Source organism: Meriones unguiculatus, chromosome 7 (genome assembly GCF_030254825.1).
Source record: "Meriones unguiculatus strain TT.TT164.6M chromosome 7, Bangor_MerUng_6.1, whole genome shotgun sequence".
NCBI lineage: Eukaryota > Metazoa > Chordata > Mammalia > Rodentia > Muridae > Meriones > Meriones unguiculatus.
The window spans coordinates 119,081,902-119,096,173 of NC_083355.1; the positions used below are offsets into that span (position 1 = coordinate 119,081,902).

At 44.2% G+C, this 14,272-nt stretch overlaps 1 protein-coding gene across 2 annotated transcripts in view; it reads left to right on the top strand.

Annotated features, from left to right (window-relative positions):
* The window catches only part of Vipr2 (vasoactive intestinal peptide receptor 2), a 72,611-nt gene that overhangs the window by 45,568 nt on the left and 12,771 nt on the right, over positions 1–14,272 (top strand). For both annotated transcript variants that reach the window (XR_009593163.1, XM_021653066.2), the window contains exons 5-6: positions 5,619–5,716; positions 12,687–12,828. Coding sequence is in view for 1 of the 2 variants with exons in the window: in XM_021653066.2 (XP_021508741.1) it covers positions 5,619–5,716; positions 12,687–12,828 (240 nt within the window). In the remaining variant the exon portion in view is untranslated. The remainder of the gene's footprint in view (positions 1–5,618; positions 5,717–12,686; positions 12,829–14,272) is intronic.

The window sequence follows — 14,272 nt, forward strand, 5'->3', positions numbered from 1 at the left end:
GGAACTTCAGCACAGGGCTTTGGGGGACTTGGTAGAAGAGAGACCTTCTAGATGCAGAGGTTGCAGGGTGGCTGGAGATAAGCAGGGCTTCTTTCTCTGCTCTCCGTGTTGAGGTGGGGTTTTTTTTTCTTTTTCTTTTTTTTTTTTTTTTTTTTTTTTTTTTTTTGCTTGTTTGCTGTGCTTTGTTTGGGTGAGTGTGCATGTGTGCATGTCTCTGTGTGTTGGTGGTGCTTAGTATGGAACACAGGGACTTATTCATACTGCGCAAGTGCTCTGCTGTTGAAGTTTCTCCTGGTCATTAAAGTTTCTCATTTAATGTTCTTCCTGTGTGGGCTTCAGTTCATCAGAAATTTTAATGTGTACATGAGGAATGCTGTCAATTCCTCATGCTCATGGGATGTAGTCATTGTGCATAGACAAAGCTGTGAAGAGAGTAAATAAAAGTCCTAAAGAGAGCTCTTCAGCTTCCATCGCTCATGTCAGTCCAATTGTGAAGACAGAGTAGGGATCTTGGTTCTCGGCCTCTAATACCTTGCATGTTTCCTTTTCTGGCTGAAAGCTTTCCAGGGACTAATTGTGGGATGTCATGATGTCCAACTGAGTGAGCAGCCTAGGCAGGACCACCTCTACAAACCTATAGATGGTACACACCGGGGAGACAGAAGCCACCCCTTAGTCAAAGCACACCCAAGGGGGCCTCCCGTCCTCTGGAAGATCCCATGTCTGCCTGTTTCCAATCTCACTCAGAGTGGGGGCTCACTGACTTCCGCTCTACCATCTCATCAAAAGTACTGCTGCTTCTCATCAAACTTCTTAGTAAACATGTGTCTCAGAGCCTTTAGTTCCATCTCCTGCTGAGAACTCCTCACAATCCTCTGATCCAGGCTTCTCTCTGACTCCTGCCACCTCTGCAGAGGCTGAGTCCTCCTGGCAGTACATACAGAGAGAAGACATAGCCATGGCTCCTCCTGTCCCTCCACTTCTTGGTCCATGCTGTTCATGGTCCAGCTGTTCCATCACATCCCTGGATTCCCCTGTATCTCACTCTTTATCTACTCTGTTGGGAAGCCCTGTTTCCTTTGCCATCATATAACCACCTGTGAGCCTCTGAATGCTTTCCATCACTCTTCAGACTGGCCACAGTGTTTCACTGGAACACGCCGTGACCACTGGAGAGAGCCACACATGTCTGTCCTTCATGTAAGTCAGGGCCACTCCAGCAACTGAAATACAGTGACACCATGCTGTTGCTGCAGCTTCACATTCTCACAGCCATATGGTCTGCACCTTCCTGCCACCCCCTCTGCCACAGTGCCTTTGCCCTGGCCATTCGTTTTACCAGATCCCCACTCTTTCCCAAGGCTGACCCTAACCATGATGTCATGATTGCAACTGGCCTCAGCCAGTGCAGCTTGTGTGAGCCCTGTTCTATAGTCTGACTTTCCATAGCAGGCTGCAACGTACCGTGTGGTTCATTCTAGATAGTGGTTTTGGTCTCTGTGATTCCTGTCTCCTTGCATCACTGACATTCCTGCCTCCAAAGGTCACTTGATACGAGTTAGGTGAATAAAAGGAGTGGATGTGTTTGCTTCAGAAGCACAGGTGATTAGCCTAGTGTGTGGGTTACTTCATTTGCACATTATGAATGGCATAATTTTAGCACATCTCTGTTCAGATAGCAATCATTTGTTATCCTGGAGAGGAGTCTTGGGAGCTCAGCTACAGACGCGATGACGCTCCCAGGTTTCTGGCCTGCCGCTATCATGTTCGCAATACTTGTACTGCAAGCAGCTGTGCCAAAATGTCCTCGTCACATTAGATTTGTATTGGCTCATTAGAAGAAACTTGCACAGTGGTTTTTCCTTGTCAATACCCTGCTGCCCTAGACAGAGGCTTTGCTATCACTCAATTCCTTTCAGTCAGGAAGCTCTGCATGCATGCCCACAGGGAAGACCGGTGTGTTCCCAGGCAGCTGCCGTGGGCAGCTGTCCAGTACCAATGTTGGTGTGTTTACATGACGACAGGGTGACAAGCTCAACCTTCCCAAGCCCAGACTTAAGTAGATGACCACACCGGACCCCCCAGACAGGACCCATGAGGAGCTGAGGCCACACTAATGCCAGCTCTCCAGAGTTCTGCTCTGCCAACCACGAGCCAGACAAGGGTAAAAAGGTAAGGGCTGCTTAATCATAGCAGGGTTTCTAGAAGCACTAAAAGCTCAAGAAGAGGCACCTGTACTTGAAAATCATGTAAGGCCACATATAATCAAGAGTAAACTTACTGAGTACGTTAGCACCAGAAGAATTCAGAGAAGGGACCAACCTGACTGTGGAGATTTGAATGAGATGGCCCCATAGTCCCCTGTTAGTGGGTGTGAACTTACAGGAAAAAGTGCCACTGAGAGAAAGCTTTGAGGTTTCAAAAAGCCATACGCCACTCCCAGTGAGCTGTCTCTGCCTCACATTCCTTTGAAGACAGGAGCCCTTGCTTCTGCTCCAGTTACCATGTTTCTGCTTGTGTCATACTTCTCCATCATGGGTGGAGTCCTCCCTCTGAAGCATAAGCCCAGATACACTCTTCCTTCTGTACATTGCCTTGGTCATGATGTTTGGTCACAGCAATAGAAAAGTAACTATTACACTGACCAAACAGGTGCTACAGGGAAACGATCCTCAAGTCTAAAGAAGGTGTGGCAGTTTGAAAGAGAATGGGCTCCATGGGCTCATGTATTTGAATGTTTGGTTCCCAGTTGGTTGATCAAATATTAGGGTTAGGAGGTGTGGCCTTGCTGGAGGAGATGTGTCACTGGGGAGGGCTTTGAGATTTCAAAAGCCAATGCCAGACCCCGCCTTTTTTAATTAATTAATGTATTTATTTATTCACTTTACATCCGATTATAGCCCCTCTCTCCTCTCCTCCCAGCCACACTCTTCCTCCCTCTTTTCCCTATCCCTCTTTCTCAGAAAAAGGGAGCCCTCCCTACCAACCCATAGCACATCAAGTCGCATTACGACTGAGCGCATCCTCTTCCACTGTGGCCCGGCCCAGCCTTACCCTCCCTGTCTCTGCCTACTGTTAATGGATAGGATGCAAGCTCTCATCTACTGCTCCAACTCTGGGCCTGCTGCCTGCTGCCGCGTTCCCTACCACAGTGGTCATGAGTCACCCTCCGAAGCTGTAAGAAAGCCCCCCACTAAATGCTTTCTTTTATAAATTGCCTTGGTCATGGTGTCTCTTCATAGCAATAGAAAAGTAACTAAAACAGAAGCGAAAGGGAGATGAGAAAGAGGAGACGGGGGATGAGGAGATACTGGGGTGAGATGAGGAACCTAGGGGGGTGTAAGCAGAAGGGGGTGAGAATTACTGAGGGATGAGGATGAAGATAAGTTAGGGAAATGCTGGGAGAGATGGGAAGGATAAAGTGAGGAGATGCTGCAGGCGTATGTGGAAGGGAAGATGAGGTAAGGATAAAGATGAAGTGGGGACACTGAAAGATGAGGCATGAGGGGAAGGAGAAGGAAGAGATGAGGCAGAGAGGGCCACCCTTAAGATGGAGGAGGGTTGTATGGGCCCTTGTTCTCTCCGCTTTTCTGTAACCTACCCTTTATGGCACAGTCTAGTACAACAAGGAGAAGTCCTGTAATTCAAACTTAATATCGTAATTAGACTGTCACATATTCTGAGCAAACCTAACATCATGTATACTATTTTTATTTATTTAAGAATTGTATGCACTATAAAATAAATTTTGATTATATCTATTTTTACTAACCTTTCCTCAACTTTCCCAGGACAACCTGACCAGTCTCCCCTCCAACTTCTTGTTTTCTTTTTGGACTACTTACTATTATTATTATTATTATTATTATTATTATTATTATTATTAGCCCGAGCCAAATTCATGCAGCCCACATGTGCATGGGTGTGTTTCCATGCACTGGGGCATAAGCAGCAAGCTTACCGGCATCCACATCTTCACCAAAGAAAAGTGAGTCTCCCTCTGTCGGCAGCCAGCAAGTACCAACAGCTTCTGCACTAGGGCGGGGCCTTGGGAGCACTCCACAGTCCATGCTGGAATTTTGGCTGGCTTGGTTTTTTTGCAGGGCTTGTGCAAGCAACCACAGCTGCTACGCATCGACACGTTCAACAGCTGTGTAGTATTTCACAACTTTGCTAGTCATCCTCTGGCTCTCACCATTTTTCTGTCCTCTCGTCCCCAGTGTTCCCTGAGCCTCGGGTGATATAAATAGGTATAGAAGATGAGCCTGCAGCTGAATACTCACATTTGCTTATTCTCGGTACTTTGACCACTGAGGAGTCTTTGCGTTAGCCACACTACCCACTGAGAAAGAAGCATCTCTGACCAAGCTTGACAGTAGCACAGATCTATGGCAACAAGCATAGATGTTCAGAAGGCAGTTTGACAACTGATTATTTAGTGAAACACCAGTAGGTTCCTCACTACAGTGTATTGTCTCCCATTCATAGGCTTTTGGTGAAATTCACAACACCAGAAATGAGATTCCTCCTGTGGAGAAGACCTCAAATCCATTGAGAAAATAATTGGCCACTATTGCATTATTATGGACAACTTGCCTAGACAATTGATATTGTAGCAAGATGCAATTTTTTGTTTTATTATAAACACTTTTAAATAGGGCCTCATGTAATTGAAGCTTGTTTCAGACTCTCTATGCAGTGAAGGCTGGCCTTGAACTCCTGATCTTCCAGCCTCTAACTCCTAAGTCCTGGGATTGCAGGCATGTGCCACCATTCTTGACAGACTCTTTATTGTACCATAATCATGAGGCCTGGCAGCCATGGGTATGTTTGTTTCAGGACTTTTTGACAAAAAAAAAAAAAATTAATTCATCCTATATCAACAGGTATATTCTCATTTTCATACAGGAATTAGTTTTACCAGAAAATGAAGACCAGGTGAGTCCTCTGAGCAACTAGGATTGTGCAGCCTGTCCTGTGATTGCCTGCTTTTCTCTATGATGACCACACACACACACACACACACACACACACACACACACACTCACAGGGTTCCTGTTTTCACAGCGTCCTCAATGGTCCTACAGAAGTAACTATAGGCCTTCTATCCCATATCCAATGATTGCATGGATGTTAGACTCCAGCCACGGAGCCTACTAGCCTAAGAGGCATGAGAAATAAAACTTTGTAAATGCAGCCACTATGAGGAGAGACTCTCTGAGTAAGGCCATGTACCTTTGACGCCATGTTGTTTTCCATGAGCTCAAGTGTGTGTCTCCACCTGGTCTTATTTGGAAATACATTTACAGAAGACTGTACATAACAAGTTTTATTCATCTCAGCCTTCCTTTTTCTTGGCCCTAATGGTAGCCAATGCAGTTTCCTTTGATAAACGTCTTCACAGAAGTCTTCTACTCATTTAAATTGGCTTGTAAGAGAAGATAGGTGTTCAAAAAGCGAAGGTTCTTCTGGGCTCAAGATGGAGGCAGAATTCTAAATGATCATACCAGCACTCAGCATGCAGGAGAGAGGGTCCTTTATGACTGAGGACTCAGAATGTTCGTTTGACCCACGCATTTGGCTAGCAGCTTACAGATGTGTTTTTTATTTCTTCCTAGATTACGTTTTATATTCTGGTGAAGGCCATTTATACCTTGGGCTACAGTGTTTCTCTGATGTCTCTTACAACAGGAAGCATAATTATCTGCCTCTTCAGGTAAGGAACAAAAATGAGCAATTCTACAAAGATTATGAGAAGAGCGAACTTCTCTATAGGTTTCTGAGACCTGTGATGGTTAGATTCCTGACCTGGAACCCCGACATGTGCCAAAATATAGAGCAGCCGTGGGGCTAGAGAGATAGATCCGCAGTTAAAACTACTTGCGCTTGCAGAGAGCTGGGATTCAGTTCCCAGCACCAGCATTGTGTCACATGACCATCTGTAACTCCAGTTCCAAGGAATCTGTTTGCTTTATTCTGACCTCTGCAGGCTCCCTTGCAGACATGGTACACACAAACTCACTCAGTTACACATGCACACAGAAAAATAAAGAAATAAAAAAATAGAGCACTCTTGGAGAAGGGCAGCATGTTGACAATTTTCTTTCTAAACATTTGCAGTTCTTATGTAAACAGGTAACGCTGCCCTTTAGCTCAGCTATTGTGTATTAAACGATTAGGAGCTGGCTATCAACATGTGGAAGACTGAACTAGATCAACGTTTCCCACGGTGTACTAACAGGTAGCATTGCTAAGCTCCCACTTGGCATATTTATTAACAACTTTCAGTTTTACTCTACCCTCTATTTATTTTTTTCTGTCTGTCACAGTTCTCTTTATTCCAGTTTCTTTTCTTTTATACTGTTAGTTACAGGTTCTATTTTCACTCAGTTATAATCTGACATTTACAGGACACCCCCCGCCCCGTCTCTCTTCATTCTGCTCACAGGGTTTCCCTGCATAGCCCTGTCTCCTAGAATTCACTTTGTAGACCAGGCTGGCCACAAATTTAGAGACCTTTCTGCCTCTGCCTCCCGAGTGCTGGGATTAAAGGCGTGCACCTCCACTGCCACCAACACATTCTCTTCCTCTAACCTGCTTTTGACTGCTTACCAGTCAGTCCAAGAGCATCACATTTTAACCCCATGTACTGTCGATGCCTTTTTCTCTATTTTAATTCTATATGAAAACCCCACAGACATCATTATTTCAGGCCTTTTTCCTGCACTTTCCTTCCCGCTGGGGTCGTCCCCTGCCTCTCAACGAGCCTTCCTAGCCGCCCCTGGTCACATTCTAATGGCAATGAATTCTCAAGCTTTTTACTTGCTTAAAACGGATAATTTTGCCTGGCTTTCTAAAAGGATATTTCTGAGTACTGAGTTGAAGGTTGTGTCTCTTGAGAAGTTGCCTATGGCTCAACCTTGTTCCTAAAAGCACCGTCTTTTTCCCTGTCGAACATCTCCTCTTTTGTCGCCCACTTTCTGCAGCTTTTGCTCATGGACTTCTGTTATCACTTTTGTGTCTTTCTTATGGTTGTGAAGTGTCTGATCTGTTACTCTCTTTGATCAGTTTCAAAACTCTTGGCTAGTGCCTCCTGAGGGATTGCTTCCCTACCCTTCTCTTCTGGATCACCGCCCTCTCCTGTGTTTGGTGTTCTGACCTGGTCTCGTATGCTCTCTTACCATTCTTCTACCTTCACCACTGTTTCATGTCTCTCCACTTTCATCTAGACGTGTTCTACAGAGCCAGTTCATAGCACTTTCTTTTTTAATTTATTTACTCACTTTACAGCCCCCTCCCTTCTCTCCTCGAATTTCCTGCTCTCCCACTATCTTCCCCTTTCCCCCCTCCCCTTCTCAGGAAAGGGGATCCCCCTCACCAGCCCACCCCAGCACATCAAGTCTCACCAGAACTAAACTACTGTTGGAGATCTCTGCCCTTCTTAGATCAGAGGGATTTGTGGGAGCAGGTATTTCAGGTTACTTTCCTTTTAAACATGATTTTAATGTTTCCTATGAAACTTCTTGCATGAATAAAATGGCATTTTGATTATATCCAATATCCTCCCGACCTCCAACACCTCTCAGGTTCACAACCACTCACCCACTCAAATTCATACCCTTTGCTTTTTTATGAGGGTATGCTAGCCAGTTTTTATTGTCACAAGTGAGTCTTGATTGTGACAAATTGGCAATAAAAACTGGCTAGCCCTCCTCCTAGCCATCCCTCCTCCATGGTTCCTGCTCCAGGCTCATGTCCTGAGTTCCCTCAGTGACAGATTATTACCTGGAAGTGTAAGATTAAACAAGCCCTTTCCTTCCCATGTTGCTTTTGGTCATGGCACTTCATCACAGCAACACAAAGCAAACTAGACCAGGGGATAACCAGCTGCCTTCTGGTTGGATCTGTTACACAGGATGGAACTCAGGCCTATTATTTTAAATCTGGCCAAGAACTTGTGGTTGCAGATCTTGCAAACCCTAGAGCCTACTACTATTATTTTGCAAAATGCACATTTGTCAACCTCTGTTCTAGATACTTATCTTTATCTAAATAGATGGTTCAGTTATCAGCCCTTATCAGAGAGGCCTCTTTTTGCAGAAGATGTCAGTCAATACAGAGAATCACAGTGTTCAGAAAGCTGACAATGAGTGACTGTTGAGTGTCAAGTGCTACCTGATGGTCTCAAGTACTTTATGTGCATGGTAGGTGCACCTTTTCATGTGTGTGCACAAGCGTGTAAGAACTCATGTATGTGTGTGCATGTGCAGGCCAAAGGCCAGTGTCTGGTGCTTCCTCCATCATTCTTTTTTTTTGAGACAGTCTCTTACTGAACGTGGAGCTTACTGATTTGGCTAGCCTGGCTGCCCTGCAAGCCCCAAGCCCCAAGGACCCTCTAGTCTCCCCCATCTGGTGTTGCACATGACTTTTTCACATGGGTCTAAAGGATCTAACTTGGCTCCTAACACTGAGTGCAGCAAACACTTCAGCAACTAAGCCATCATCTCAGACTCCTCACGTGCTTTTGACCATTTTTGTATCTTCTCTAGTCCCATGTTTGTCCAGTTTCCAATTTGACTGTTTTGTTTCTTGTTATAATTTAAGATTTTTTATATATTATAGATACTAGCTTTCATCATAAGTCTAGTCTACAAATGTTTTCTACCATTTTTTAGGTTTACCTTACACTTGGTGATATGTACTTTATATATTAAAGTTTTAAATTTTATTGATGCCCACTAGTCTATTTTTTGTTATGTTGCTTACGCTTTTGGTATAATATTTAAGAGACCTTTGTCATATCCAAGGTCATATTTTTCCAACCCAAAATAGTTTTATACTTCTAGCTCTTGAATTTTGGTCACTCGTTCATTTCCAGTTAGTTTTTCATATGCTATGAAATAGGAGTCAAGCTTTATTCTCTCACAAATCCTACCTGGCTGCTCAACAGATTATTAAATGTTGTTGGCTTCACCAGGAGCCTGCTGGCCATACATGTGTGCATTGTAAGGTTCTCAATCTAATGCATTGGGCAATTTGCAGAGCCATATAGCTAGATTACCACAGTCTCCAGAAAGTTTGGAATTCAGAAGCAAATTGCTCCATTTTGTTCCTTTTAGAATTGTCCTGTCCATTGCAGGAGATCCTTTGCAATTGCTTGTTACTTTCTGATGAGACTCTGGGGCTTCCGTTACGCAAGCGATGGGTAGTAGTTCATGTCTTTTGATTTTCTTTGTTTTTCTTCATCTACTTATTTTTTCTGCTTCTGATGTCTGACCTTTTCTGTGGAGACAGGAACAAATATCATAAATAAAGAGGAACTTACATGTGATGAAAGTAATGGTTCTACTTAGGTCTAGATTAGTGAACTAGTGAGTTCACTGGGACTAACCACAGCAGTATGGACAACAGAGACATGAATGACTTAGAAGCAAATGCATCACTGAGAGCCCACTCAAGCACAAATGATAATTGCAGGCTGCATCCCTGGAGTTCCCTTTCTCAAGATGCAGGCTGCTGAACAGGTTGGAGAGTCTGCTATACTCAGAAGCTGTTATTGTTTGAGGAGGGACCTTGTGACTATTAAAAATTTCAGGAACTTCCTTAGACTTGTGAGGTGTGTATTTTCTGAGCCTGGGCCTGGTACATTTTATTTACTTGAGTAGTCTTTTTGTTTGTTTGTTTGGTTGGTTGGTTGGTTGGTTGGTAGGTTGGTTGGTTGGTTGGTTTGGTTTTGGCTTTGGTTTTTGAAGACAGGGTTTCTCTGTATAGCTTTGGCTATCCTGGAGCTCACTCTGTAAACTAAGCTGGCCTTGAACTCACAGGGATCCACCTGGCCCTCTGCCTCCTGAGTGCTGGAATTAAAGGCTAAAGGCATGCACCACCACTGCCTGGCCTTACTTGCATAGTCTTAAACACCCTTCTCCAAGATGAAATGTTTCCATTTTGAGCAAATCACTGCATAACAACTTCTAAGATTGGGTAATTTTCATTGATCTTTAAATTTACTGACTCCCTTTGCCTGCCTAGATTTTCCTTGGCCATCTCTAGGCAATCTCTAATGCCAGTTGTACATTTTAAATCCAAATTTTTTATTTAGTTACTTCCTCAAATTTCATTACTTTATTGAAATTTTGTGTTTGATGAAGGATTATTCTCTTTATTTCATTCTGTTCTTTGAACATGTTCAAGGCATTTGGCTTTAAGCTTCTGTCTAGTAAGGCTACTTCATGTAACTTTTTTGTTTGTTTTCTTTTACAAGCTTCATGTGCTTTTTAAATGGAAGGTTTACTTTTGTTTTTCCTATTAGTAATACAACTTTCTTGCTTCTTTTAATGACTCATATTCTTTTTGTTGGAATTGGACATTTTTAATATTATGATATGATAACTCTGGAAATGAAATTTTGCCTCTCAGTTTTGTTGTCCTTTGTTATGAGATGAAGGCGTTTCTATATTCTATTTAATTTTCATTATTCTATTTATTATTCTAATAATTATTCATTATTCTATTTTATTCTATTCTATTCTATTCTATTGTGGTACTTGAGAGTTAGCTCTCATGTCTTGAATGTGCAACCTTTATGTCTCTGTGCCACTGGGTCCAGATTGTAATTATTTCCTTAGTGACTTTTCTAAACTTTTCTATTTTGTAGAGATTGTTTTGGCCCTGTTGGTCTCTGAAGCCCAAATACTGTTAGCTAGCAGTCAATTGCTTACTGAGATTTTCTCAGTCAACCACAATCAAAGGGGGAAAACAGGTAGAAAACAAAACAAACTCCATCCCATCTGGAGAGTTTGGCTATGTTGGAAGCCCCCCTCTAATGCTTGGCCAAACTGTGTACAATTCTGCCTTAACTTAACTTATTGCTTATGCTAAGTTTAAAAATCACCTACGGTGATGAATACTCTTTGGGAGCATATGACCTGCGCAGTTATGTATGCAGGCTTCAAAGTTCCTCTGCATCTGTGAAAGCTTTTCAGATTCCTGGTTCCCAGAGAGCCTCTCTCCTCAGCCTTTCTTCTCAGGCTCCAGAATGTCTGTCGTTTGCCTCATGTTGGCCTTAGGCAGCAGCCAGCAACTATCTGGCTTTCATTATAGCCACTGCTTGATCTGAGTGGGTTCTGGAAGGTCACAGCAGCTGTTCATTGAGCTCAGACGTTTTTAAAAATTATCTTGTATTTGTAGGTAATCCCTGAGGCCACCCTGAGAGCATGAGCTATGGTCTTCAGGATAACGCTAAAGTGGACATGAACCATAGGACATGGCAAGGCTAGCCTAGAGCATGCTCACCGGGGTCACATAGCCATCAACTCTGACTATTTTCCAGAGTTCCAGCAGGATTAAGTTGAGTCATTTTGCCAGGTTTTCAGGGTTTCTTGGAAGTGTTGGACAAGAGCCTCTATTCCACTGTTTTCACTGGCCTCCTTCGTTGGAATTTTAATTCTAACTTCAGGTGACTTACTTTTGGAAAGTTCTTGTTAAATTCAACAGATTTTTTTTAAAAAAAATATCTCTCTACCTTATTAACTGAACATTTTAGAAAGTATTTTGTCTTCCTCTACCACAGAAAACAGCATCTGCAGTTCATGATATTGGTGCCATACCCTCACCTAATGGCCATTGTCTTCATGTCAGTCATATGCCTTCACTTTAAATTGTAAGGTTTGCCTACACTTACTTTATACACTAAGAAACACAACTAAAATAACATATTGCCACAGATATTTCAATATGATTTTTCACAACTATTACTAAAACTCATTCAGTCTCCAAAAAATATTAATGTTTCTCAATGCTGTTTGTGCACAGAAAATAACTCTAACTGAATTATCTATTAACTTCTGTTACATCAGTGTTTCACTTGTGTGTGATACTAGAGGGTACATACATCTGACACTGCCATAGTGCGCATAACAAACACACAGAGATGCATGATATATCTGTTACCCTGAAATACAGCTCTACCAAGCAGCTTACTCATGCTGCTCTTGCTTTTAACTTTAGATTAATTTAAATTACATAAAGTTTGAAATCAGCTCACAATTGGCCATATTTCAATCTCATTTGTTTGTGTAGCTCATGGCTAATGACTGGTTAGTACATGTCCAGGGCCATGAGACAGTCATGTAGACAGGCAAGTAGAAGCCTGTGTGACCAAGAAAGGGGGGTCAATGGGAAGACATCAAACTTTGCTCTTAGTGAACCATCTTAGTGTCAGTGCAAAGAGAGAAGGCCGGCTTTTACGGAAGGCAGTTTCCCACCTAATACAGAAAGCTATGCAGAGTCAAAAGCTCTGAGCCAAATATCAGCTGAGGACTGGGTAAGGCTGAGCTGTGGCTCTGCCCCAACGCAGAAGCCTCAGTGTGAAGACCGCAGGAGAGACAGTGGGACATGCACACGGAGCTGCACAGCCCGTGTCCTGGAGCAACACGTGGGAACAGAGCACAGTTGGCTGCAGGCTTACGGCAGCCCCTGTGTGGCTTTGCATTATATATTCGTACTAAACTCCAACCTAAGGAAATAATCTGAAATAAAGGGAGAGTTCACGTGCAAAATATTCATCATGAGGCAAACCGGGAACAAACAGAAGATACACTGTGATAAGCGAAGCTCAATAAATGGTTAACTTCATGAGGAGAAAAGGCCACAGGTGATGACTAAGCCTTACTCTCTTCCTGCTTCAGGAAGCTGCACTGTACCAGGAACTACATCCACCTGAACCTCTTCCTCTCCTTCATGCTGAGAGCCATCTCCGTGCTGGTCAAGGACAGTGTGCTGTACTCCAGCTCAGGTACACTGCGCTGCCACGACCAGCCAGCCTCCTGGGTAAGACTGCCCTGTGGACAGGGTCACTGTGTCGGGGGACACAACACCTACCAACCTCCTCCGCCTGAAAGGGGCAGTCGTAGCACGGTCCTTCTCGAGCCTGAGTGATGGGAAGAGGCTGGATGGGTTCAGGCCTGTGTGAGCAGGCAAGGCCAGAAGGGTCCTGAAGGCTGGGTGTTGTCTAGCCACTGTGGGAGCGGGGGAGTTCAAAGGCACTGGGCCCTGGTGACCAATGCTGAAGCAAGCGCAGCAGCAGCAGCAGCAGCAGGTGACAAACTTCTTTTAAGTGAGCATACACTTCAGTCTAAATCACCCAGATTCCAAGGAAGAAATCATCCTACCTATGTTCTGGAGAGAGTCAAGGCACACGGTGTATGAAGCACAGGCAGTTCCTGTGGGAAATGCACTGGTCTACACTTGGTTCAAGAACAAACAATACTAGCGATTGCTTTCTGCAGTGCAGCTGGGCTCTCTCACATGCCTGGTCCTTCTGCCGTGGCTCTGCTCGTGGGGTCAGTAGTGGTAATTTACTACCTACTCAAGCACTTGGACAGGTATTTCAGAGCTGCTGCATGCAAGGTTTGCTCAGCCCAGGGTTTGCTCTGCTATCGTAATTCTCCACATTTGGACATGTGGTGTCGTTCCTGGTCTGTGCTCTCACTTGCTTAAAGAGACAGGACACTGAACTGCCTCCCCACACGGCACCAGAATATTCACCTGCCAACACCTGGTTTGACCTGAACAGATTTTACTTAGTTTAATTTTGACTCAGCAAAGTGACTTGTAGCTGCATAGCGCTTCATCTGTGTCTAGCCATCACAATCTCCCTACAGGTAAGCTCATTCTCCAGGCTGAGGATACAGAAGTGGGCTTTTTAAAGGGTCTGTTACAGTAGCAAAGTCAGAAACAGGATCCGCCCCTTGGATACTTCTGCTCCTGGGCAAGCTTGGCTGTCTTGGAAGCTCTCGTCCTGAGATGAGGGTCTTAGCACGTGCTTATCTGGGGTAATCACCAGGATGTTGCAGATCCCCTCACTGCAGCACCCAGAGCTGCTCTGTGCAGCTTCATTCTTAGCTCTTTTCTTGAAGAAACTGATCCCCAGAGACCACCCAACACCCACCTTTCTCTGAAGCACCTGTGCTTAGCTATATCTTGATGAGGCCCCAAAACCTGAACCCTTCGTGTGGAGAGACAGAGGAAGGCAGCAGGCACCCCTGAAGTACAAAAGGTAGAGCAATGCCACCATGCCACAGGCCCTCTCCACATGGCCAGCTCCTGCAGGGCAATCTCCACCTCCCACCACAGTGCTGACTTCCTTTTAGTCCCAGTCTGTTTCCCTGCACTGTGTGAGTGCTTGCACACTTAGCCTGTTCCCACAAGCACTCACACAAATGATGAGACTGAGCTGAGGAAATCTGAGGCCCCCACCTGAGTACCTGCTCTC